Source organism: Geotrypetes seraphini, chromosome 15 (assembly GCF_902459505.1).
Source record: "Geotrypetes seraphini chromosome 15, aGeoSer1.1, whole genome shotgun sequence".
In the NCBI taxonomy this organism is placed as follows: Eukaryota; Metazoa; Chordata; class Amphibia; order Gymnophiona; family Dermophiidae; genus Geotrypetes; species Geotrypetes seraphini.
This window is the reverse complement of record NC_047098.1, coordinates 30,907,349-30,932,921: the sequence shown is the minus strand read 5'-3', so window position 1 is coordinate 30,932,921 and position 25,573 is coordinate 30,907,349. Positions and strand designations below refer to the sequence as shown.

The window sequence follows — 25,573 nt, the reverse complement described above, 5'->3', positions numbered from 1 at the left end:
TTTTACAGAGCCCCACTGTACCAGGGAAAGGAGATGACGTGCAGGTAGCAGTTAGAGCGTCTTGGGTGTAGGGCTTGCTTTATTCTTTTAACCTTCCCTTGTATAATGGTTTTCAGCTTCTTCATCAGCACTTCCTCAGCCAATCTGGTTCTGGTAATCCATAATTAATATATATGTGTATGTGTATGTCATATGCAATTTGATTTTATATATATAAGTATGTAATTTGTTATAGTGTGTTTTTGTATTGATTTGTATGACAAATGTTAATGTCTTATTTTGTATGTTAATATGTAACTCGCCCTGGATAAGGGTGGGGGAGAAATAAACAAACATAAACATATAAGAAATATTTATACCTGCTGTTTTTATTATTTGAAAGAAGCAAATGCATATTCATTGACGAAGTGGGTCTTGAGAACTGGGCAGAAAATCTCTGTCCATGGAAGTACAATAAGTGAAAGCTAGTTCTGGAAACTGAACCCATTCAGCAGCAAAACTAATAGTTATATTTCCAGAGTGACAAAAGAGAAAAGAGAGTACATGTTGACCACCTTTTCCCAGTAACAGAAAGTCAGTGGGAAGACAAGGTTATGTAAACAGTCAGATTGGTTAACAGGGAGTGTGGGAGCGACAGAGCTTTGAAAGTCATAAAGGCAGCAGCAAGGACAGGAAGAGCAGTTCTTAGCTCCCAGCTATGAAACTTCTACTGATTGTAGCAGCTCTGCTGAATCTTCTTCTGTCTCCAGTCTTGACAGATGAGGGTGAGTTTGGAGCCAGGTCTATAATCTTAGATTAGGTGTCATTGTAGACAATACGCTGAAACCTTCCACCCAATGTGTGGCAGCAGCCAAAAAGCAAACAAGATGCTATGATTTATTAGAAAAGGGATGGTAAACAAGACTAATGATTGAAGTTTACAAAATCCTGAATGGTGAAGAACGGGTACAAGTGGATCAATTTTTTACTGTATCAGTATTTACAAAGACTAGGGAACACTCGATGAAATTACAGAGTAATACTTTTAAAAGTAATAGGAGGCAATATTTTTTCACTCAGAGAATAAGTTCTGGAACGCATTGCCAGAGGATGTAGTAAGAGCGGTTAAAATAGCTGGTTTTTAAAAAGGTTAGGACAAGTTCCTGGAGGAAAAGTCTTCTATTGAGACCAGTGGCATACCAAGGGGGGGGCGGGGGGGACGGTCCGCCCCGGGTGCACGGCCCAAGGAGGTGCACAGCTGGCCACTCACCAGAGAATAGGCTGCCGCCGGGGAAAGGCTGCCATTGCCATCATCAGAAACAAGCCGGCGCCAAGTTCTTCCTTCCTGCTTCTCTTCCCCACGAGCCGACCAACTCTAGCCATTCAGCATCAATTCTGACGTCAGAGAGGACATTCTGGGCCAGCCAATTGCCTGGCTGGCCCGGAACATCCTCTCCGACGTTAGAATTGATGTCGGGCAGCGAGAGTTGGTCGGCCCGCGGGAAAAGAAGCAGGGCGAACTCGGCGCTGGCCTGTTTCTGATGGCCAATGGCAGCCTTTCCCCAACGGTGGTGGCAGCAGTATGTTTCCCAATGGCGGTGGCATGGGGGGAGGGCAGGGAGAAAGAAAGAAAGAAAGAAAGAAAGATGGGGGAGACAGGGAGCCAGAAAGAAATAAAGGGGGAGGGACAGGGAGCCAGAAAGAAAGAAAGGGGGCAGGGTGAAAGAAAGAAAGAAATGGGGCACGGACAGAGAGAGAAAGACAGACATATAGAAAGAAAGGGGGCATGGAGAGAGAAAGAAGGGGGCAGGATGAAAGAAAGAAAGAAATGGGGCACGGAGAGAGAGAGAAAGACAGACATACAGAAAGAAAGGGGGCATGGAGAGAGAAAGAAAGAATGGGACAGGATGAAACAAAGAAAAAGTTGGGGGAGGGAATGAGGTCTGGAGGAGAGGAAGCATACAGGAGGCTGAAAGAAGGGAAGAAATATTGGATGCACAGTCAGAAGAATAAAGTGCAACCAGAGACTGATGAAATTACCAAACAAAGGTAGGAAAAATGATTTTATATATATGCTGTCTATATTTTGCACTATGGGCCCTTTTTACTAAACCGCAATAGCAGTTTTTAGTGCAGGGAGCCTATGAGCGTCGAGAGCAGCGTGGGGCATTCAGCGCAGCTCCCTGCGCTAAAAAACGCTATCGCGGTTTAGTAAAAAGGGAGGGGGTATATTTGTCTGTTTTTGTATAGTTGTTACTGAGGTGACATTGCATAAAGTCGTCTGCCTTGACCTCTTTGAAAACCTGCAGAATAAAAACGATAATTAACATTTTCTCTGTGTACAGTGTGCTTTGTGTTTTTAAAATTTTATTGTTGGTAGATCATTTTGACTTGGCCACGAAGGTAAGGGGGAGGTAGGGAGGGGAGCTGCTGAAAGACATCTAGTAATCCTTGCAGGCTTGACTGTGCAGGGAATTATTTTTGTAAAATCATGTTTTGTTATGTGACTGGCATTATGAATGAATAGAATGAAAATGATATAAAATTACTTGCTTGTTTTTATGTGTGTGCGCTGAAGGAAAGTGGAGAGAGAGTGGGGAGAAGACGCTGATTTATAAATTGACAATTGTACAAAATATTGTTTCTTTTTATACTTTAATATAATTGCAAATATCCCTCTCCTAACCAAGATGCTAGAGTCCATCATTTCTTCCCAACTCTCATCATACTTAGAGAGATTCTCTATTCTTTTACCCTATCAATATGGCTTTCGTCCTAACTTCAGCACCGAATCCCTACTGTCTTTCCTGATTTCAAGGGTTCAACAACTTCACTCTCGAAACAAGTTCGCCGTCCTCCTACAATTTGACCTTTCCGCTGCTTTCGACGTTGTTCACCATGATATTCTTGTTTACCAACCCTCTGAGATAGGTATCAACTCCACAGTCCTAGGTGGTTCTCTAAATTCCTCCGCTCTCGTTCTTACATTGTTAACATGAATGGCACTTCATCCTCCCCCTGGAAACCGAATTGTGGAGTCCTGCAAGGCTCTCCACTATCCCCTATCCTTTTCAACATCTATATGTCCTCCCTAAAACTCCTCCACCTATCCCCCCTTGAAACAATTTACACTTATGCAGACGACATCCTCGTCCTCCTCGAGACCGATTCGAACCTCACCGACCTGTCTAAGAACATATCCTCTTGTATAATGAACCTACAATCCTGGGCCCACACTGTACAAATGAAACTGAATGAGTCCAAAACAAGATTCTTTGGCTCGGTCCAAAACTAGATCACCTACCCACCTCCATCCCACTACCCTCTGGCTCCTCTCTGCAGCTTGAGTTCTCGAGCAAGGTCTTGGGCATCATCATTGATTCCACATTGTCCTTCAATGACCACCTCCAATCCTTGGTAAAAAAAATGCTTTTTCAGCCTTCACATGCTGAGGAAAGTTAGATCCTGCTTCCATCAAAAGCATTTTACCCTCCTTGTCCAATCCATCATCCTCTCCAGATTGGACTATTGCAACTCTATCTACTTAAGCCTAACTAAGAAAAACCTCCACAGACTCCAACGGATTCAGAATGCCGTGGCCAAGCTCATCTTCGCTAAAAGTAAATTTGACCATGTCTCCCCGCTCCTGGCCAAGCTCCACTGGCTTCCGATAATCGCCAGGGTCCACTATAAATGTGCCTGTTTAACTTTCAAAATCCTATATGGTATCCTCCCTCCCTTTATCCCTCTTTCTTGGAATTCCTCAAACCATAATACCACCAGATCCTCCCACAAATTAAAACTATCCTTCCCCTCGCTAAAAAGCATTTCCCACACAGGAAAGCTAGGGATCTCCCTCCATTTCAAAATCACTGAGCTCTGGAACAACCTTACCTCCCCTCTTCGGAACTTGAGCTCTCTCCAAGTTTTCCGCAAACATCTGAAAACCTGGCTTTTCTCAAACATGTAAGTCTCCCTTCAACTTAGGAATCAAGGAAACTCTTATATCTTGGCATCCCAAGTCCTCTAAATTTTCTTCACACTTCTACCTCTAACCCTCTGTTGTAGTTCCTTCCTATTTCTCCTACTGTAAACCGCGTCGATCTCTACGAACGTGGAGATGATGCGGTATATAAACCTAAGGATTAGATTAGATTAGATAAAACAATTCAAGGCTTGTGTGGATGGAATCAGGTGGTTTGTGGGGATGAGGACCGAGCTTACAGGGATTAGTCCAATAAAATGGTATTTTCTTATTTCTCATTATTTGTTTTATTTTTATTTGTTAATTTGTAAAGTGGTGATTGTTATGTATCAGTTTTTTCAAATTTACATCTACTGTCTTTATATTTTGCACAGTATTAGAGGACATGTATTACTGTTAATGTGATGTTGTGGTGTTGCATTGTATGCAGAGTCTGGTTTCTTGGCAGTTCAGTTTAACTTTTTGTCTACATATTTCTATTTTTAGTTTGTGATTATTCCATATTGGGCGAGTGTGTATCTGTCTGTGTGTAGGAAAGGGACATGGCTTTCTGATAGCATCGACTGTACAGGATCAATTGACTGTGCAGGATCTGGTTTGTTTAGTTTTACAATGTATGTGTTGTGTTCTAGTGCTCACTGCAGTGTTTAAGATGCTGCCTTTTCCTAGGTACACTCTTGTTGTGCAATGTGTGGATTGTTACTAAAAATCATATTTTTCATATAGATGGGGGGGAGGGGGGTGTCACATATGCTAGGTACGCCACTGATTGAGACAGACAGGGAGGAAGCCACTACTTGCCCTGGATCGGAAGCATGGAATGTTGCTTCTATTTGGGTTTTTGTCAGGTACTTCTGACCTGGATTGGCCACCGTAAAGACGGGATACTGAGCTAGAAGGGCCATTGCTCTGACCCAGTAAGGCTGTTCTTATGTTCTAGTTTTATCTAGGCGGAGGAAGATATCTTCTTTTTCAAGGGTCCCACGACAACAAGAGGGCATCCGTGGAAAATCAGGGGCGGGAAACTACGAGGTGACACCAGGAAATTCTTTTTCACTGAAAGGGTGGTTGATCGCTGGAATAGTCTTCCACTGCAGGTGATTGAGGCCAGCAGCGTGCCTGATTTTAAGGCCAAATGGGATCGGCACATGGGATCTATTCACAGGGCTAAGGTAGGGGAGGGACATTAGGGTGGGCAGACTGGATGGGCCGTGGCCCTTATCTGCCGTCTATTTCTATGTTTCTATGTTACACCTAATTAAGAGCTGAACCTGTCTCTGTTTCTTCACTGAGAGAATGGAGATTTGTGGGAAGTTGAAGGAGTACAGCAATGTATTAGAAAGAAGAAGCACAGAGGGACTGAAAAAGAGAGCACAGGGAATAAGAGAGAGAGAAATTGATGCATTGCAGAAGCAGCCTCGCAGACTGCCTTTTTTTTTTTTTTTTTACAATTTGTCATTCAAACTAAATTTCTGATATTGTTGTTATTTTAGAGTCCTGTGTGGGGCGTTGTGATGAAGGGTTTAACTCCCAGAAGAAATGCCAGTGTGAGCCTAAGTGCATTTACTTTGACAGCTGCTGCTTTGACTTCAGCACCGTCTGCAATCCAAAAGGTAATACCCCACCCTAATACTGCACTTTAGTTCTACCATACCCCAAACATTGCACCCAGCTCTTACCCTATCCCAGTGCTGAACTGTCTGCAGTTTAACTTATAACATTGTCATAGCATTGCACCCACCTCCATTCCTGATCGACTTTGGAACTTGGATTTGTAGAAGTTGTTTTGTCCAGTCACAAGCCAAGTGTTGCTTTTATATTCATAGATATATCATTGATGTGCACCGAAGTCTGTATTTTTTTTCTGACACCATATCAGTGCAATAAGAGAGGGGGGGGGGGACTTCATCAATGAGTGCTACTGTTAAGAGAGGTTATTTTACCACAAGTTGTAGCATAAGGTTTCACTGGATAATATGGGACTGTGGAGGGGATTTAATAGAGACTTTTAAAATAATAAAAGGATTTGATAAAAAAGACCAAGAAGCAGCATTACTAACTTTTTCGGATGTGACATGGACAAGAGGTCATAGACTGAAACTGAGTGGCAGCAGGTTCAGGACGAATATCAGGAAGTACTTTTTCACACAGCGCGTGGTGGGGAATTTGGAATGCTCTCCCGGAGGATGTTGTGACAGAGATTACTGTTCTGGGATTCAAGCGCAAGTTGGATGCACACCTTCTTGCAAATCATATTGAGGGCTACGGTATATCTGGGTCTCCAATCAGGAGTACCTAAATGGGCCGCCGCGTGTGCGGATCACCGGACTGGATGGACCTCGGTCTGATCCGGTGAAGGCTTTTTCTTATGTGCTATAATAGCATGACTTGTGGTAAAATAGTGTGAGAGCAATATTAATACAATACCAGTGCCTGTCTCTGCTACAGGAGCCACCTATACACTGAAGAATTACTCAAGGCAGCCTCATAGACTCAACAAGCATAGATGGCAGCCTTAACTGTCTAAACAGACTATGCTATACTAGAGCACAGAATCATAACGTTGGCTGATCTTGCCAGAAAAAAAAGAGCACTTTGAAAAATATGTCACCAAGTGCTCCAAAAAAATTGGCAATATATATCACAAAAAGAAAAGAAAAGAGTGCTCTTTTTTTCTGGCAATATAAGCCAGATTCTGTGCTCTAGATTAGTGGATGATTATGTCTGTCTGTCCAAGTTAGATTGTAAGCTCTTCTGAGCAGGGACCATCTATTAAATGTCAAAATGTATAGTGCTGCGTATGCCTTTTAGCACTTCATAAGTGATAAGTAGGAGTAGGAGTAGAAACAGTATTGCGAGCATACCACAGTGAACCTATGGTACATTCAAGAAAGCAGAGATTTGGGTTTCTGTCAAGTACTTGTGACCTAAATTGGCCACTGTTGGAAACAGGATACTGGTGTGACCCAATATGGCTGTTCTTATGTTCTTATGACATATTGTACGAGCCACACGTTCATGCGGAAGTTTATCCAGTGCACAGATAGATAAACCATGAGTTTTCTGCTCTCTTTTGGACCATAGGGACCCCTGAAGAAAACAATTCTGTCAAAACACAGACCGTGTTGGGTCCCACGTTTTCAGAGCATTGGGTCCTTCTTGTTCATATGTACTTTTATGTGGATTATCAAGTTGTACTTATAATAGAGTCCATATCAAGAACATCAATTCTACACAGTCTTCTTGCTTTGCATATCGTTCTCTACTGTGGGGTTATTGGGTCAGTTTCATTGGTTTTTGATACTATAGTGATAAACAGTGGTGAGCAGTGACATAGTAGTGAGTAGTACTGACTTAGGGCTAGATTCACTAAGCAAACTGATCGTGTACCGATCGGTTTGCGACCCGATTTCCTTCCAACCCGATTCACTAACCTCTCCTCAGATCCGATCCGATTTTGATCCGTGCATGCAAAGTAGGCAGGGACGCGATTCACTTTAAAAAAAGAGGGACACTAGCTGGGCTGACCGATCCAAAAATAAGCAACTGCTCAGGTCCTTCCAACTGCCCTGCCTTCTGCTGCCCTGCTCTCTGCCCTGCTTCGCTGCTCTTAGCCCCGATCTCCTGCCTGCCCCAATCTCCTGCTCTCAGTCCCGATCTCCTGCCTGCCACGATCTGCTCTCTGCCCCATCTCCTGCTCTTGCCTCAAATCTCTCCTGCCACCCTCAACTCTCCTGCCCTTCCCCGCAGTGCAAGCCCATGGTTTTAACCCATGGGATTAAAGCGTGTTAAAACCATGGGCTTCAAAGAAAAAAATAGCAAAAAAAAGTTTTCTGCTCTGCCAAGCACGGAGGGCCAGCGCATTTGCAGACCATCTACAGTCAAGGAAGATAGTCTGCACTAGTGCTGCCCGATTCAGGAAAAAAAATTTTGATTCGATTCAGCCTATTGAATTGGTTTTTCGATTCGATTCGATTTTCCTGCCCAATTGGGTGTTTTTTTCAAACATCCTGGTGGGTTTATTTTATAGCCTCTTCACCCCTTTTATAGCCTCTTCACCCCCTTTGCTTTCTCCTAACCAAACTGGTGCTGTGGTGTAAACAAAATAAACAAACAAAAAAGACTTTTCCTCTCTCTGTTAAATCCTAGCTCACGTTTGCGGTCTAACACCAGCTCTGGCAGGATACACGTTTCAAATCTGACATATTGTAATCACAAAATGGAAAATAAAATTAGTTTTTCTACCTTTTGTTGTCTGGTCATTATTCAAATTTTGTTGGGCCCAGGCTCTGGTTGTCTTCTGATAACTTGCTTGCCAGGGTCTTCTTCTTTCTTCTTTCTCTGTGCTAACCATTCATCTGCCATCTCTGTCCTCCCCTTCCATTTTCCTTCCCTCCCCCGGAGGTTTGGCATCTTTCTTTTTTTTTCACCTCCATCCACAGATCCACCTTTTCTTAACTACCCTTACATCCAGCATCTCTCCCTCCTTCCCCCACCACCCCAGGGTCCACCATCTCTCCCTTTCTTTTCCCAACTACCCTCCTATCCAGTATCTCTATCCCCCCCCCCTCCACACCATCCCTTGTGTCCAACTTCTCTCCCTTTCTGTTCCTTCCCTCCCTAAATCCCATTGTCTCCTCTATTTTTAGACCCATTATTTCTTCCCCCCAAAGTCCAGCATATGCACGTCTCTTTGAACCCTCCTTCCCTCCCTCCCTCCCTCCATGTACTTCTACACCAGGGTCCTCTCCCCTCAAGGTCTGTTCCTCCCTGAAGGCCTGCACCTCCCCCTGAAGGCCTGCACCCCCACCCCTGAAGGCCTGTCCCCCCTGAAGGCCTGCCTGTCTCCCCTGAAGGCCTATGCCACCATCCCTGGCCTGTCCCTGCTTTTAAGGCCTGTCCTCCCCTTGAAGGTCTGTCCCCCCCTTGAAGGCTTGTCCCCCCTCCCCCGAGGGCCTGTGCCACCATCCCTGGCCTGTCCCCCCTTTGAAAGCCTGTCTCCCCCTTAAAGGTCTGTACCCCCCTTGAAGGCCTTTTCCCCCCTTAAAGGCCTGTTCCCCCCTTGAAGGCTTGCCCCCCCCCAAGGACTGCGCTCCCCCCCCCCTCCTCCGGGAAGGCCTCTGTGTTTCCCTTGGCCTTCCTGCACCATTTACCTTATAGTTTTAGCCTGCAGCGAAGATCGTGGTTACAGCGTCTTTGCAAAGTGCTTTGAGCTGTTTCCTCTGCTGCGGTCCCATCCCTCCTCTGACATCAGAGGTAGGAAGCGGCGGAGGAAACAGCTTAAAGCACTTTGCAAAGACGCTGTAACTGCGATCTTCACTGCAGGCTGAAAAGGTAAACAGTGCGGGGAGGCCTTCCCGGGGGGAACACGGAGGCCTTCCCGGAGGGGAGGGATGCGCAGTCCTTCAGGGAGGCCAGGGGGGAAGCGGGAGGCCAAGGGGGAAGCTGACAGCAGCACTTCCTGACTGACCCTCCCTCCTCGCCCTCTAAAGCAGATGCAGCAGCGGCCGGCCAGCAAGAGCAGCGCTGCCGCTCCTGCTTTAGGGGGCGAGGGGGGAGGGTCCGAATCGGGAAGCCGATTAATTTTTGTTTTTAATCGATTCGAATTGATTCACCTGAAGTGAATCGGTGAACCGATTTGAATCATGAATCAGGCAGCACTAGTCTGCACATGCTCAAGGATCACTCTACAGTGACCCACGCGGTCGTGGGGGGGCATGCCAATGATTGCCCCCATTTACATGCAGGCCTTTTGTGAATTTATCGGCCTGCATGCAATCGGACACGGAAAGTAAGGTTAGTGATGCAGTAGTGAGTAGTAATAAAGATTCAATAATAAGCAATGAATTTGTAGTGAGTAGTGAAACTGTGATAAACTATGTGATAAGCAGAACTACAGGGATAAACATTGATTTAATAATGTAGTGGTGAACAGTGATAAACAATGAATCAGTGATAAGCAGTGATTGTGTGAAACTAATAAACTATAATAAGCAGTACTACAATGATACCCATTGATTTAGTGATGCAGGGCTGAGCAGTGAAACAATATCAAAATAAGTGTGACATTTGTATTGTTTTCCCTAGTGACACGAGGAGATGTATTTATTCTGCCAGATGATGACTACCTTATTTATAATGACACCTTTATTTATAATGACACCGCCCTAATATCACCTGTTGAGCCGGAGACACAAACACAGGAAACAGAAGAACTGGTTCCCACAGAGCTTCCATTTGAAGAGCACACAGAATCAGAAACAGAGATTGAAGACATAGAACCCACTATCTCCGTGTTCAATGAAGAGGAAGAGGGGGATGAAGAGGAAGAGCTGTGCAGTGGAAAACCCTTTGATGCATTTACTGATCTGAAAAATGGCTCCATCTATGCCTTCCGAGGTAAACATATGCAAGAGGAGCAGGGCGGACCCAGGGGTGTACCAGGGGGGGCCAGGGGGCAGAATGGGGCAGGGCCAGATGTCCTCCTTTACCCGATGGAAAATCTGGTAACCCTAACCCAGAGGAAGGACCCCAGGTCTACTTTGCTTCCCATGCGGTCTAGTGGTGCATTGGGGCAGGAGTGATTCCAACTCTTTCAGTGATGAAAATGACTACCGAGACTTCCAGTGGCAGTTTCACAAGACTCTGCAGCAGGGAGGGAGGAAAAATGCTGCCTTTTCATGTCGGGGAGGGGGGGAGGGGAAGTCTCCTGGTTTGGGGAATGCTGATGGTGAGGAAAGTGTTCCAGTTTGGAGGGCGCTGACAGTGGGGAAAAGTCTCCCGATTCAGAGTGCACTGCCAGTGGGGGTGGGAGGGTGGCTGGCCAATGGCAGTGGCAGTGGCGGAGGAGGGACATTAGCGGGATGGAGGGAGGGTTGGTGTTAGGAATGTCTGACAGCACAAGTAATGGAAGGGGAGGAATGGTGGAATATACACCTCAGTTTATATTAGAGATACCATTTTTGCCCTATCAATTTATATTTAAGTATATTCAGTATATGCATTTTTATGAGATTGTTTTAGGATTGATCATATTGAAGTGATTATAATTGTCAAGTTGATCAAAATCTTAGGAGGTGGGAGTCCATGAACCTAAAAGTTAATTGAGGGGGACACAGGGCTGATACACTTCGGGTGGCTGCTGTGCTTGCACCAGCCCTGTCTAATTGTTTCTTTAAAGTTTACAATGTGAAACAGTAGGATTGCAGTTTTTCTTGAGGAATTGTGATTATGTTTTCAGGCCAACAGTACTGAACTTCCCAAATACTTGGAGAAATTAAAAAGATGCAAGTGAGAAGCTATAATGGATGGTCTATTAAATGATAACAAAACTTGAAAGCTTCCATTTCGGTACTAATGGAGTCCTTAGCACAGTGCGGTATCTAGGCAGGATTCTGGGAAATGTGGAGTATACGAGTAGGGAAATGTTTTGGGAAGAGAGAGAAGAGTACAGCTGGAAGGTGATGCAGGAGCAGATAGAAGGAGGAGTGTGTGGCGCAGTGTTTGAAGTTGCAGCCTCAGCACCCTGGGGTTGTGGGTTCAAATCCCGCACTGCTCCTTGTGACCTTGGGCAAGTCACTCAGTCCTCCATAGCCCCAGGTACATTAGACAAATTGTGAGCCCACCGGGACAGATAGGGAACAATGCTTGAGGGCCTGATTGTAAAACCGCTTAGATGACCTTGATAGGCGGTATATAAAAACTTAATAAACTTGGAGGAAGGGAAAAGATAGAGAATTTTGCTGGGTGTCTCAACCTTCTTTGAAAGTTGTATTTCATTACCTCCTTCTTTCCATTTCTTATACTCATGCCCTCCTTTCCTCTCGTCTATGTCTTTCTCTGCTGCTCCCAAGGGAAATATTTCTATGAACTGGATGATAAGGGTGTTCAGCCAGGATTTCCTAAACTCATTAAAGATGCCTGGGGCATTGAGGGTCCTGTGGATGCTGCCTTCACACGGATAAACTGCCAGGGAAGAACTTACCTGTTTAAGGTATGTGACCAAGTCCTGCTCACTCACGTTCTTTCCATTATGACTGTACACTGACCTGGCTGCTTTTCACCCCAGGGCAGTGAATACTGGCGCTTTGACAATGGAGTTCTTGATCCAGGCTATCCCAGAAACATCTCAAAAGGATTCAAAAACATCCCAGATCATCTGGATGCCTCCTTCGCTCTACCAGCGCATAATTCTAAAAGCAAGGAAAGAGTTTATTTCTTCAAAGGTAAAGCAATAATTTCTTGGTGAGGTAATGCTGCTGATGCTGTTGCTTCTGAACAGATAGTACATTTCATTATAACAGACTCACTTATAACGGAACCTCGCCTATAGCAGATGAGGTCCGCTGGCCCCGGCTGAGCGCCATTATAAACATACAAAAAATCATCGGAAATAGCGGACTCGCATATAACGGACTTTCGGATATAACAGACAACTATTTTGGTCCCCAGAGCCACTTTTAGCTGTAGTTTTATTCGGCTATAACGGACAGGCAGGCTCTGCCTACAAGGCATGTGGCGTGCCAGTTATATAGTATCAAAATGCAGTCCAGAAAAAAAAGACAGAGTATTTTTCTTTCCAGTACAGTGTTCTGGTTTGCAATCATTTCGTACCATACCAATGTTTTGCTGAGTTTTGTTCTCTGATATGCTTGTGCAGTGACTGTTGTTCATCGATTTATATTGTTTGAAGTTGCCCTAAATAAAGTTTTTAAAAAATGCATCTCTGGATATAACGGACTCTGGATATAACGGACCGTTTTTCCAGGTCCCTTGAAGTCCGTTATAACAAAATTATACTGTACTTGGGAGGGAGCTGAGTTGATGAGGGGATATAAGTGAGAGGCTTTTGTCTGTGGAAATGAGGAAAAAACAGTTTTGTGTGCAGAAATGTAACAGTTTTGATAAGGTAACCTTTGGGGGTTATTTGATGTGTAGAACGGAGGGAAAGAAATGAGCACTTTACCACTTGTACCCGTTCTACTCCACTCAGGATTTTGTAGACTTCAGTCATATCTCACCTCAGCCATCTCTTTTCCAAGCTGAAGAGTCTAAAATAAAAAAAGAACTGTCTTCCTTGAAGATAAGAGTGGATCAGTTACTTGTATTGTGAGGATAGTCCACTAGATCCTAAACATAGAAACATAGAAACATAGAACATAGAAACATAGAAATAGACGGCAGATAAGGGCCTACGGCCCATCTAGTCTGCCCACCTTAATGTCCCTCCCCTACCTTTGCCCTGTGAATAGATCCCATGTGCCTACCTATCCCATTTGGCCTTAAAATCAGGCACGCTGCTGGCCTCAATCACCTGTAGTGGAAGACTATTCCAGCGATCAACCACTCTTTCAGTGAAAAAGAATTTCCTGGTGTCACCTCGTAGTTTCCCGCCCCTGATTTTCAACGGATGCCCTCTTGTTGTCGTGGGACCCTTGAAAAAGAAGATATCTTCCTCCGCCTCGATGCAGCCCTTAAGATACTTGAACGTCTCGATCATGTCCCCCCTCTCTCTGCGCTCCTCGAGCGAGTATAGCTGTAATTTGTCAAGCCGTTTTTCGTATGGTAGATCCTTGAGTCCCGAGACCATCCGGGTGGCCATTCTTTGCACCGACTCCAGTCTCAGCACATCCTTGCGATAATGCGGCCTCCAGAATTGCACACAGTACTCCAGGTGGGGCCTCACCATGGATCTATACAATGGCATAATGACTTCCGCCTTACGACTGACGAAACCCCTTCGTATGCAGCCCATGATTTGTCTTGCCTTGGACGAAGCCTGCTCCACTTGATTGGCAGACTTCATGTCCTCACTGACGATTACCCCCAAGTCTCGTTCTGCTACCGTTTTTGCTAGGATCTCGCCATTAAGGGTATAAGACTTGCATGGATTCTGGCTGCCCAGGTGCATAACTTTGCATTTTTTGGCATTGAAGTTTAGTTGCCATGTCCTAGACCATCGCTCCAGTAGGAGTAGGTCGTGCATCATGTTGTCGGGCACTGAATCTTCGTCTGTTGTGCATTTGCCCACTACATTACTCAGTTTGGCGTCATCGGCGAATAATGTTATTTTACCTCGAAGCCCTTCTGCCAAGTCTCTTATAAAGATGTTGAATAGGATTGGGCCCAAGACTGAGCCCTGTGGTACTCCACTAATCACCTCCGTCATTTCGGAGGGGGTGCCGTTCACCACCACCCTTTGGAGCCTACCTCCAAGCCAGCTCCCAACCCATTTCGTCAATGTGTTACCTAATCCTATAGAACTCATCTTGCTCAGTAACCTGCGGTGTGGTACGCTATCGAATGCTTTGCTAAAGTCCAGGTACACGATGTCCAGGGACTCCCCAATATCCAGCTTCCCCGTTACCCAGTCAAACCTGTCTTGGGATTCCCCAGCCAGTCGGGTTTTCAGGATATCCACAATGAATATTCATGAGTGAGATTTGCATGCACTGCCACTTCTCTGCTATCCAACATTACCCATCTGTCTGTTTCTCCCCCGGTGCTATGCAACATCTTTTCTCCCCCGCCCTCCACCCTGGCCATCCAGGATCTCATCTCTGTCTCTTTTTCTTTTCTCCACATCCAACATTTCTCCTCTGTCTGTCTCTCGCTCTCACTACCATCCAGCATTACCCCATTTCTCTCACCATGTCTCTTTTCTCTCTTACTACGTCATCTCTATCTGTTCCCCTCACCTTCACCATCCAGCATCATCCCATCTATCTCTTTCTCTCTCGCTCTAGTTCCGCCCATTAATCACCACCCTTGCCCATCTCTCTTTCCTTCTTCCTCTACTGCCAACGTCCGGTGTTGCCCCCGCCCTCTTTTTTCCCCTTCCCCCTAAAGTCACTCCCTTCCTCCCTCACTGGTATCGTCACCCATGCTTGCTCGCCTGCTTTTCCGCTTCCTCCCCAACTCCATGGCTGCAAAAAAAAAAAAAAACCCAAAAGAAAGAAACTAGGTGCAGGACTATTGACTTGTGCATGCTGCTGGTGGCTCATGCAGGTCATGCCCCTCCAAAACATGAAGTTATGATGTAACTTCTTGTTTCAGAGAAGCAGAGATGCTTTGAGCCACAGCTCTATGCACAGGATCTTGGGTCCACACCTGGTTTCTGTTTCTTTGCAGTCAGGGAGAAAGCAGGCAAGCAGGTGAGCAAATGGGCAGATGACAACAAGAGGAGAGTAGCAGTTTAGTGCCGGACGTCATGTACCACTTGCTAATGTCTCATATTCATACTACATGTTGGGGACCTCTGCTTTAGAGAGTCCATAACAGAATTGAGATTTACACTCACGAGTCACTAAAATATGGGTATCACCTATTGCATCTGTATGCCACACCTCTGTGAGATGTTGTTCTTCATATGATACAGCTGCTGAGAGTATTTGTGCAGGCCTGCACAGTTCTGAAAGTGATCCAGGTATGCATATGTTCCACACATGCTACAAATGTGTGGCCAGCTCTTCCTACAGTGATGTGCACAGCTCTGTGTGCAGGAGCAGCCCTATAATGAGGCCAAATGAGGCGAAGGCCTCTGGTGGCACTGTTGATGGAATGGCATGTTGCTGCCAGCCAGCCTACCTGCTGGTCGGCTCTCTCTACCTCTCCCCTTCCCAGCATCTAATGCTTTCACCCTTCTTCCCCTCAAACGACATTTTTCCCATTCCAGCACCCCGCATCTACCTTCAGTTTGTCATAACAGTTGCCAGGCAGCGGTAGCGATTCACAGAACTACATGGCATCTTCTCTTCACTGTGACCCACTCTGAGAACTCCCTGTTTCCATTGGGGTGGGCTGCAGTGGAGAGAAGACACCAGGGTAGCTCTGTGAATCGCTACCGCCGCCTGGCAACTTATACGACAGATTGAAGGCAAATATGGGGGTGGGGGTGGGGAGGGGAGGTGGAATGGTAAAAATGCCGATTGGGGTGGAGAAGGGTGAAAGTAGAAAGCTTAACAGTTGGGGCAGTCCTTGTCCCACCACTATTTTGGTGCTCGGGGAGGGGGGAGGGGGAGGAGAGCACCAGCTCATCCCTTGCCTCAGGCAGCAGATTGCCTTGAGCCGCTCCTGTCTGTTTGCCATACAGAAGTGGACAACTGTTCTACATATGATGTAAATGTCTTCAGTTCTGCATGTGATCCAGGTGTGTTTTTGCTTGCTTTTTGCCTAGGGAGCCGGTATTGGCAATACCACTTTAAACATCAGCCCAGTCGTAAGGACTGTGAAAGTGAGACCCCCTCGATAATATTTGATCAGTATGCCTTCCTACAGCTGGACTCCCTCTATACCCTGTTTGGTGACCTCATGTCTGGTGAGTGGAAGACTTGAAAATGTCATATGAGCTTTCAAGAGAAACAGAAGAGAATCCAGGTGATCCTGACATGACAGATAAAGCTATGCCCCATAGAGCAACATGCGATTTTTCATATGCACCAAACTCTCAAATTATCTATTATTTTTTAATTAACTGTAAACCAAATCGAGTTCCTTCAGGAAATGATTTGGTATATAAATTGAAGACTAGATTAGATTAGATTAGAAAATGAAAAGAAGGCCCTGGTATTCAAACAGAATTATCTGGAAAATGGCAGCCATTATCCAGATAACTCCCTTAGTTGGTGTGCTCCGTGCATATTCAGTGACACTTTATGAATACATCACTCCAAAGTAGTGAAGGCAAAATGTGTTCAAAAAGAAATATCAAAGCAATAATGAATACAAAATAATGAAGGCGTTAACTACGGAGGGGAAAAGACCTCAAATGTCCCCGTGCCCAAAGCTCATGGCGTAGTTCAAGGGCACATCGGGGAGCAAGGATATTTTCATGGGCCAAAAACCCCTCCTTTGTGTTATATGTGTGAACGTGCTTAAGTGAAAAATATTTTAAATAACCACGTATAGAATCACAAAACGCACAAAAAGCAATTCTGCTTGCAAGCACAACAATCAGAGTGCTGCATTTAAGGAATCCCAGAACAAAACGGGAGACGTACAAGAAGACTAATTAAAGTCAAAAATCAAGCTGTTCAAACCAAAAAATGCTCAGTGAGCAACAACCAGCATGAACCAGCAGCAAAGCAGTGAATGGTGGCCTTAACCGTTTCACTTGATGGCTTCTTCAGGGGATATAAAGCTGGAAATAAATCCACAAAGTTGCACTGGTAAATAAGATCAACCCCACGGCTTGAGAACAGAATGTAGCTTGATATAAATGCCACAAATATGTTTATGTTTATTGTTCATTTGATATCTCGCCAAAGCAAAAGGTCTGGGCGACTTACAGAGAACAGAGGAAAGGAACGTCATAACATTATAATAAAGTCTACTTTCATATAAGTGACCAATCATACATAAATACAAGTAGTCAGTCATATATAACAACCAGTTGTGTTATCTTATTCAGATCAGTCTTCCTGAAGGGAGCAGTAAAAAGCTATTGTTTTAAAAAGTGTTTTTTAAAGAGTCTTAAATTTGGGAAAGGATCACTCCATCCTAATGGCAAGTTAGTCCATAGAAAAGGTGAGATTAAAAAAAAAGAAGAAGCTGATTTTCCCGTATATTCATAATGGGCTAGTTTGAGAGAGGGGAGAACTAGCCCGCTTGCATCAATTGACCTAGGTAAATATTCTTACAGACTTTCTCAATGCTATCCATATAAGGAAAATACTTAAGAGTACCTGATTGCTATTCAATGTATTGTAAATTGCTTTGGGTGAATCTCTTCATGAAAAGATGGTTAATAAATTCAAATAAATAACGCTGGTGCAATGTGTGGGTGGAGCAAGTGAGAGGACATGATCAAAACATTCAAGATATTGAAGGGAATTGACTTAGTAGAGACAGAGAGATTGTTCACCCTCTCCAAGGTGAAGAAAACGAGAGGGCACTCGCTAAAGTTAGAAGGGAAAAGATTCCGTTCAAACGTAAGGCAGTTCGTCTTCACCCAGAGAGTGGTAGAGGTTTGGAACGCTCTCCCAGAGGCTGTTATAGGGGAAAGCACCCTTCAGGGATTCAAGAAAAGGTTGGATAAGTTCCCACTGGAACAGAACATACGCATGTAAGGCTAGACTCAAATAGAGCACTGGTCTTTGATCTAAGGGCCGCCACGTGAGCGGACTGCTGGGCACGATGGACCACTGGTCTGATCCAGCAGTGGCAAATCTTATGTTCTTATCCGGATGAAGTTAGGATAACAAAAAAAAAGTGGCCTAGTTTTAATACCAGGCTGAATACTGATGCAGTCTGGACAGCAGCACAGCCCATCTACCTGTCTAATCAATATGCTCGCTATCCAGACAGGAGCTCTAAATATTCATCATTTATTTAATCACTGTAGCCAGCTGAATAGTTGATCCAGAAGATTGGTCCTTGAAAACTAACAGCAAATAATTTTAGCTTTTAACTTGAGCAACAAAGCAATCAAGGCTTTGTTACTTTTTGATCTTCTTACCTTTGCGAACTTGGATTTTCAGCTCTGACAGAAATTAAATTGAAAAAAAGAGAACGACTGCAGATGTTGGAGGATGAAATGCGTATTTGCTTGTCGACTGTCGAGCTGTGTTTTGAGTTAATTTGCACTCAAAAACAAGCACATCCATTGCATTGATTAGCAATTCTATTCTATCTACTTTAGTTTCATCATTGTTACAATTACCATAGATGGCTTTAAGAACTTTAAACAATTCTCAAATTTAATTTTTTTAAATTGGTTTTGCAATTTTATAATTTCAAATATAATGTGTGGCGAAAAACATTTGCTCTGTTTAGTATGCCAGAGCTAGAAAAGTTTGACAGACACTGCTGTAAGGTTGCATCCTCATATCAAAGGATCCTCTGTGATTATCTCAGGATTTCTAGAATTGTGTTATTGTTGTGATGCCTTCAACATTCTTTGCCCCTTTTCTTAGATGGAGAGAGCAAGCCACGACTCATCAGCAGAGACTGGAAAGGTTTGCCAAATGGTATAAATGCTGCTGTGGCTGGTAGGATCTACCTTCCACCACAGAACCAGAAAGTATTACGCAGGTCCTGGAGACGGAAATCCCGCAGAAACCGCAAAAGGTACCAGCGTAAAAGGTTCCCCTCCTGGAGCCGCATCTGGACATGGCAGTCTGAGGAAGATGATGACCCTGATTTTGACCCGGATTGGTCGATATCTATCATGCCACAATGCCATCTGGTCCAAAGTGCCTATTTCTTTAAAAAAGGTATGTCTGTAATTATCAATCTTCTTTAATTGGTCTGTTATATCTCTTGTATCATCCCTCATCGATCTTCTCTTCCTGTTTTCTTTCATCTTTCTTTTCTATCTCCTTTCCTATTTCTATCAGCTTTCACGTAAGGAAAAATTTCTGTTTGTACAAGTAATAGATGGAAGTAGGCAATAAATTAGGTAAGTTGGGGGAGGGTACCCACTCACATTCCAACGCAGTAAGTAACTGTCCTGAGGAGGTGAGTCGTAACTCCACTTCTGAATCCGAGGTAAGTACACACACTAAAAACAATACTTTAGGAGTCACACTAACTCAGACGGGAGACTCTTCACAGGGACTTAACAAACATAAGGTGTGGAAGGCTATGTATGTTAATGCACACAGTTTGGGCAATAAAATTCTGGAATTGGAGACGGAAATAATGAACGCCGACCTGGACGTGGTAGCAATATCCGAGACCTGGTTCACGGACTCACACGGGTGGGATATGTTTATACCGGGTTACAACCTACTTCGTCATGACAGAGAGGGCAAGTTAGGAGGAGGGGTAGCACTATACACTAAAGAAAACATCAAAACTACCAGAATCACGGATGTTAGATACACCAGGGAATCCCTCTGGGTGAACCTGGCCAGAGGAAACAATAAATGCCTGTACCTTGGTGTGGTATACAGACCTCCAAGACAACAGGAATACAAGGATATAGAATTAATCGAAGACATAGAGAACATCACTTTGCGTGGGGACACAGTACTGTTAGGGGACTTCAATATGCCTGATGTAGATTGGAACACACTGTCCGCAACTACCAGCGGCAGCAGAACACTATTAACCCCCATAAAAGGTGCACAGCTCAGACAAATGATATTGGGGCCCACTAGGGACCAGGCGATACTTGACCTGGTACTCACCAATGGAGACAGCGTCTCGGAGGTTTCGGTAGGCGATACACTGGCCTCCAGCGACCATAACATGGTATGGCTTAACCTCACGAAAGGTTTCTCTAGATCAAACACAGTAACAAAGGTCCTCAACTTTCGAGGCACTGACTTCGAACTGAGCATGGGTAATTGGACGCCAGCGCACTCATAAAGCTGCAGTTGCCAATTAAGCTGCTAGCTTTCACTCAAGGTGTGCAAAATAACAAAAACATGGAAATGACGCATAACGCAAGGTTTACCAAAATAATTATTTATTGCTTTTATTTTTCCATCATGGAACTCAAAAGGCTAGTTGCGTTAGCAGGAGGTTGTTATAGTTGTCAAAATGCTGGCCTTCTGAAAACGATCTCAACCTGATGCTTTGAAGCTCCCCAATATATACCTTCAGTCCAGTTTGACATCATTGGCTGTCAGCCAATCCACTAAGAGAGGCTGTCCTGAAATTTGGACAAAGAACTTTTCTTTAACATGGAATAAAAGTTCCAGAAATCATAATTTTTTGTTTACATTCATTTCTGAATATAAATAAACATTTTATAACATAGCCAAAGAAATGTTATCTGAAACTGCTTACTTGTGTCGAGAAAACCTACATTAAAAAGTGCTGAAAACTTCATGGCCCTGTCCTGTCAGCCTCAGAGAAAAAGGAGGGGCTGTTTCCCTCTTTCTCTCTGAGCTGACAGCTTCAACTTTCACTGGCATACAGATTCAGAAGCCTTCCTAAGAGTGGGTTTCATGTGCCCCCCTTTCTATGCTAGAGACTGCTACAGGTCTCTGATTCTAACTTAACCATTTCCAGATGCTGTGTTCAGGATTTTTCCTTAGTGTTCCTTCAAGTTTAAAATATATACAAGATTGGAAATTAAGTACATTCTTTCACATATCTCATCCATCCAGCACTCGCTTGGGGCCCCTTCATTCATAGATTCACATACCATGTATTTCATTCATATTTAATGCAAGAAAACTTTCTCTATTATGCCCAGTATACCCAGCTCAAGCCCATCTGGTATCAATTAGACCACGAGAGAAGCTCAAGGCGGGCAAAAACCTGAACAAAGACTAGGACATAGGCTGAACACAAAATGGAGTAAAGCCAAGCAGAAGACATAGAAAAACAGAGATGGAGTTCATGTATATCCTGATTTCTTCTATGATCTAGCTTAATAGCAAAGTACTTAAAAAGAATATTATTATGCTTTTCCTTAATGCTAATCTGTAGTGTGTTTTTCTGGCCTTGGCTACATCCATATTCAGATTTTTATTCACCAACTTTTCGTACGCTTCTATTGGGCATGGGCCTTAACTAACACATATGCTTGTATCTAACTTGAGTTATCCAGAATCATATGAAAAGCAGGCATTTTTGTAGAAAAACTCCACAAAATACTGCACTATCATGTCCTGATGTCCATTCCATTACCGTCCAATAGACATCGCTCCCTACTGGCCATGAGCTACTATTCCTCAGAACGCATGGGAGATTTTGTCCATCAGATGCTGCAAAACCAAGCTGGAGCCGATAATGTAGAGGCTATGTGGTCAACTCTGAAATCTACCCTACATGAAGCAACTAACCACTATATAAAAACAGTAAGCAAACGACAGAAAAACAACAGACCCCAGTGGTTCACTGCAGAGATTTCGGACCTCATTAAAGAAAAGAAAATAGCATTTATTTCCTACAAACAATCAGGAAAAAGGAAGGCAAAAGAAGACTATCTGACCAGGTCTAAAGCTGTCAAAAGGGCAGTCAGAATGGCCAAGCTTCAAATAGAGGAGACTCTAGCGAAGAACATTAAGAAAGGGGATAAATCCTTCTTCAGGTATATTAGTGACAGGAAAAGAAACATAGATGGGATAGTACGCCTTAGGCAACCAGACGGGAATTATGTAGAATCAGATTCCGATAAGGCCGAACTACTAAATGAATACTTCTGCTCAGTCTTCACCTGCGAGGCGCTGGGATCCAGTCCACAGTTGCAGACAAGGGAAAGCTCGAAGGACCCGTTTCAAAATTTTGAGTTTATGCCCAGTAGCGTCTACTGCGAACTATCAATACTCAAAGTAAACAAAGCCATGGGACCGGACAACCTACACCCCAGGGTGCTTAGAAAGTTAGGTGATGTCCTGGCGGAACCATTATCCATGCTCTTCAATCTTTCCCTGCGCACAGGAAGAGTCCCCTTGGACTGAAAAACAGCTAACGTTATTCCACTCCACAAAAAGGGCTGCAGGACAGAGACTGCGAATTACATCCATAGTGAGCAAACTCATGGAAACACTAATCAAACAGAAATTAGATACAATCCTGGACAAGGAGAATCTACGGGATCCCCACAAACACGGATTTACCAAGGGTAGGTCCTGCCAATCAAATCTGATTAGCTTCTTTGACTGGGTAACGAGAAAGCTGGATGTGGGGGAGTCTCTGGACGTCGTGTACTTGGACTTCAGTAAAGCTTTTGATAGCTTTCCACACCGTAGGTTATTGAACAAGCTGAAATCAATGGGATTAGAGGAAACACTAACTGCATGAGTTAAGGATTGGCTAAGCGATAGACTTCAGAGGGTGGTGGTAAACGGTATCCCCTCCAAAACGTCGGAGGTGACCAGTGGAGTACTGCAGGGCTCGGTCTTGGGCCCGATCCTCTTCAACATATTCGTAGGAGACCTGACCGAAGGGCTTAAGGGTAAAATATAATTGTTCACCGATGACGCTAAACTGTGTAACATAGTAGCTAAAAGCACCTTGCCAGACAGTATGACACGGGACCTACTTCTGTTGGAGCACTGGTCATCGACTTGGCAGCTAAGCTTCAATGCTAAAAAATGTAAAGTCATGCACTTGGGCAGCAGAAATCCGTGCAGAACTTATACACTAAATGGTGAGACCTTAGCTAGGACTAAGGCAGAACGTGATTTAGGAGTGATCATTAGCGATGACATGAAAACTGCCTATCAAGTGGAAAAGGCTTCATCCAAGGCAAGACAAATGATGGGTTGTATCCATAGAGGTTTTGTCAGCAGGAAGACCGAAGTCATAATGCCATTGTACAGATCCATGGTGAGACCTCATCTGGAATATTGTGTACAATTCTGGAGACCACATTACCAGAAAGATGTGTTGAGAATTGAGTCGGTTCAACGAATGGCCACCAGGATGGTCTCGGGGCTCAAGGATCTCCCATATGAAGAAAGGCTCAATAAATTGCAGCTGTACTCACTTGAGGAATGAAGAGAGAGAGGAGACATGATTGAGGCGTTTAAATATATCACGGGCCGTATCGAGGTGGAAGATGATATCTTCTTTCTTAAAGGTCCCTCGGCCACAAGAGGGCATCCGCTGAAAATCAAGGGAGGGAAATTTCATGGCGACTCCAGAAAGTATTTCTTCACCGAAAGGGTGGTTGATCATTGGAATGAACTACCACTGCAGGTGATTGAGGCCAGCAGCGTGCCAAATTTTAAGAGTAAATGGGATATATATGTGGGATCTCTAGGGGGGTAAAGTCAGAGGGGGTGGGTCATTAGAGTGGGCAGACTTGATGGTCTTTGGCCCTTTTCTGCCGTCATTTTCTATGTTTCTATGTATCTATGACTCAGCTTTTTGTAATGTTAATTTTATGCTATGTATGTTTTATATGGAAACTGTCTAGATATAGATAGTATAAAAAATTGTTTAAATAAATACATTTCTGAAGATCTCTAGTGAGAGTGAGGGTATATCATAAGTCTCCTGTGAAATACACTACAGAAGGTGATTTTCCAGCACAGAGGTGTGGTCATTTTTTATACATAGAAACAGAGAACATGATGACAGATTATGGAGACCATTTGACCCATCCAATCTGTCCCTCCATACTTCCTATTCAGCTTTACAGCTATCTAAGAAAGCATCTGTGCTTGAATTCTAATAATGGCCTTGTCTCCATCACTTCTGCTGTGTTGTAGATAGCATAGACCAACAAATGCAACATTTTCTCTCTCCATTGGGGCCTTTTAAAAGTCATGAAAACTGGCTGCAGCTGGATTTGGTTTCTACATGGGGATAATAGGTACATTAAAGGAATATATAACAACCCAGCCTCCCCCATCCAAGGAGGAAGGGCTGTGGCTCACTGGTTGGGCTGCTGCCTCTGCACCCAAAGGTTGTGAAATCAAACCTGGGTGCTGCTCCTTGTGACCCTGGTAAAGTCACTTAATCCTCCAGTGCCCACCACTTTGAACGTCAGCTTTGAAATGCCAAAGCAACAAAAAGGTGGTACAGTATACAAGTCCCCATTCCCTTTCCCTTATAGCTCTGACGTCTGACCATTCTGTCTGCCTTGGCAGATAACCAACTGCGCTTTCTGTTCACCCATGTTTGCACCTGCTGCCTCTGAAAGGTACCATCAGTATAATTCAAAGAAGACTAGTAAACTGACCTAGCAGTGAGCCCTCTGCTGGCGCAACTCCTCATTCTATGATTCCCTTTCAGATAAGTACTATCGAGTGAACCTGAAAACCAAGAGGGTGGATTTTGTGCAGCCTCGCTACCCCCGCTCCATTGCTCATTACTGGCTGGATTGCAAACACACTGAAAGACGAAAGAAGTGAGCAAAGACACCAAAAGTACCCGTGCTGGAGACCAAAGAAGACACAGAGCGGCTGTTTGAAAATTTCACTGGTGATTACTACTGCCATTTAACTTCACACTGAGACACCATTAAAAAAAATAAAATAAACAGAATAAAAAAAGAGAATGTTTGATGCTGCTAAACATAAGGAAATGGAGGGTGGGATCCTTCCGCCTCCTGCTCCATGCTGTAGAGAGATTGTTAATGACTTTATCCCAAAATAAACATTAATAAGAAAGAACAAAATAATGATTGCGGTAATTGTATATGAGTAACTCAGTCTCAAAATATGATATTGAAGAATGTAACTTACCTCCCCCCCACCCCACCTTTTTACAAAACCATAGCGCAGTTTTTAGCACCGAGTGCGGCGGTAACAGCTCTGACGCTTATAGGAATTCTATGAGCGTTGGAGATGTTACCGCTGCGGCCATCGCAAAAACTGCACTATGGTTTTGTAAAAAGGAAGGGAGAGGGAGGGGGTTAGTCAATGAGGGAAGGAAAAAAAGGGACGAGATTTTAAAGTATCAGCAAGCAGAATGTCACATAGTAACATAGTAGATGACCCGAATGGTCCATCCAGTCTGCCCAACCTGATTCAATTTAAATTTTTTTTTTTTTCTTCTTAGCTATTTCTGGGCGAGAATCCAAAGCTTTTCCCGGTACTGTGCTTGGGTTCCAACTGCCGAAATCTCTGTTAAGACTTACTCCAGCCCATCTACACCCTCCCAGCCATTGAAGCCCTCCCCTGCCCATCCTCCTCCAAACGGCCATGCACAGACACAGACCGTACAAGTCTGCCCAGTAACTGGCCTAGTTCAATCTTTAAT

General features: G+C 44.1%; 1 protein-coding gene across 1 annotated transcript; it reads left to right on the top strand.

The window, feature by feature from the left end:
- The first annotated feature begins 634 nt into the window (after positions 1–634).
- Positions 635–24,992, top strand: VTN (vitronectin). Its single transcript, XM_033922610.1, has 8 exons — positions 635–764; positions 5,458–5,577; positions 10,052–10,363; positions 11,818–11,957; positions 12,033–12,189; positions 16,140–16,280; positions 18,877–19,176; positions 24,605–24,992. Exons 1-8 carry the CDS (start codon positions 698–700, stop codon positions 24,721–24,723), a joined length of 1,356 nt encoding a protein of 451 aa, XP_033778501.1. The 5' UTR covers positions 635–697; the 3' UTR covers positions 24,724–24,992.
- The last annotated feature ends 581 nt before the right edge of the window (positions 24,993–25,573 follow it).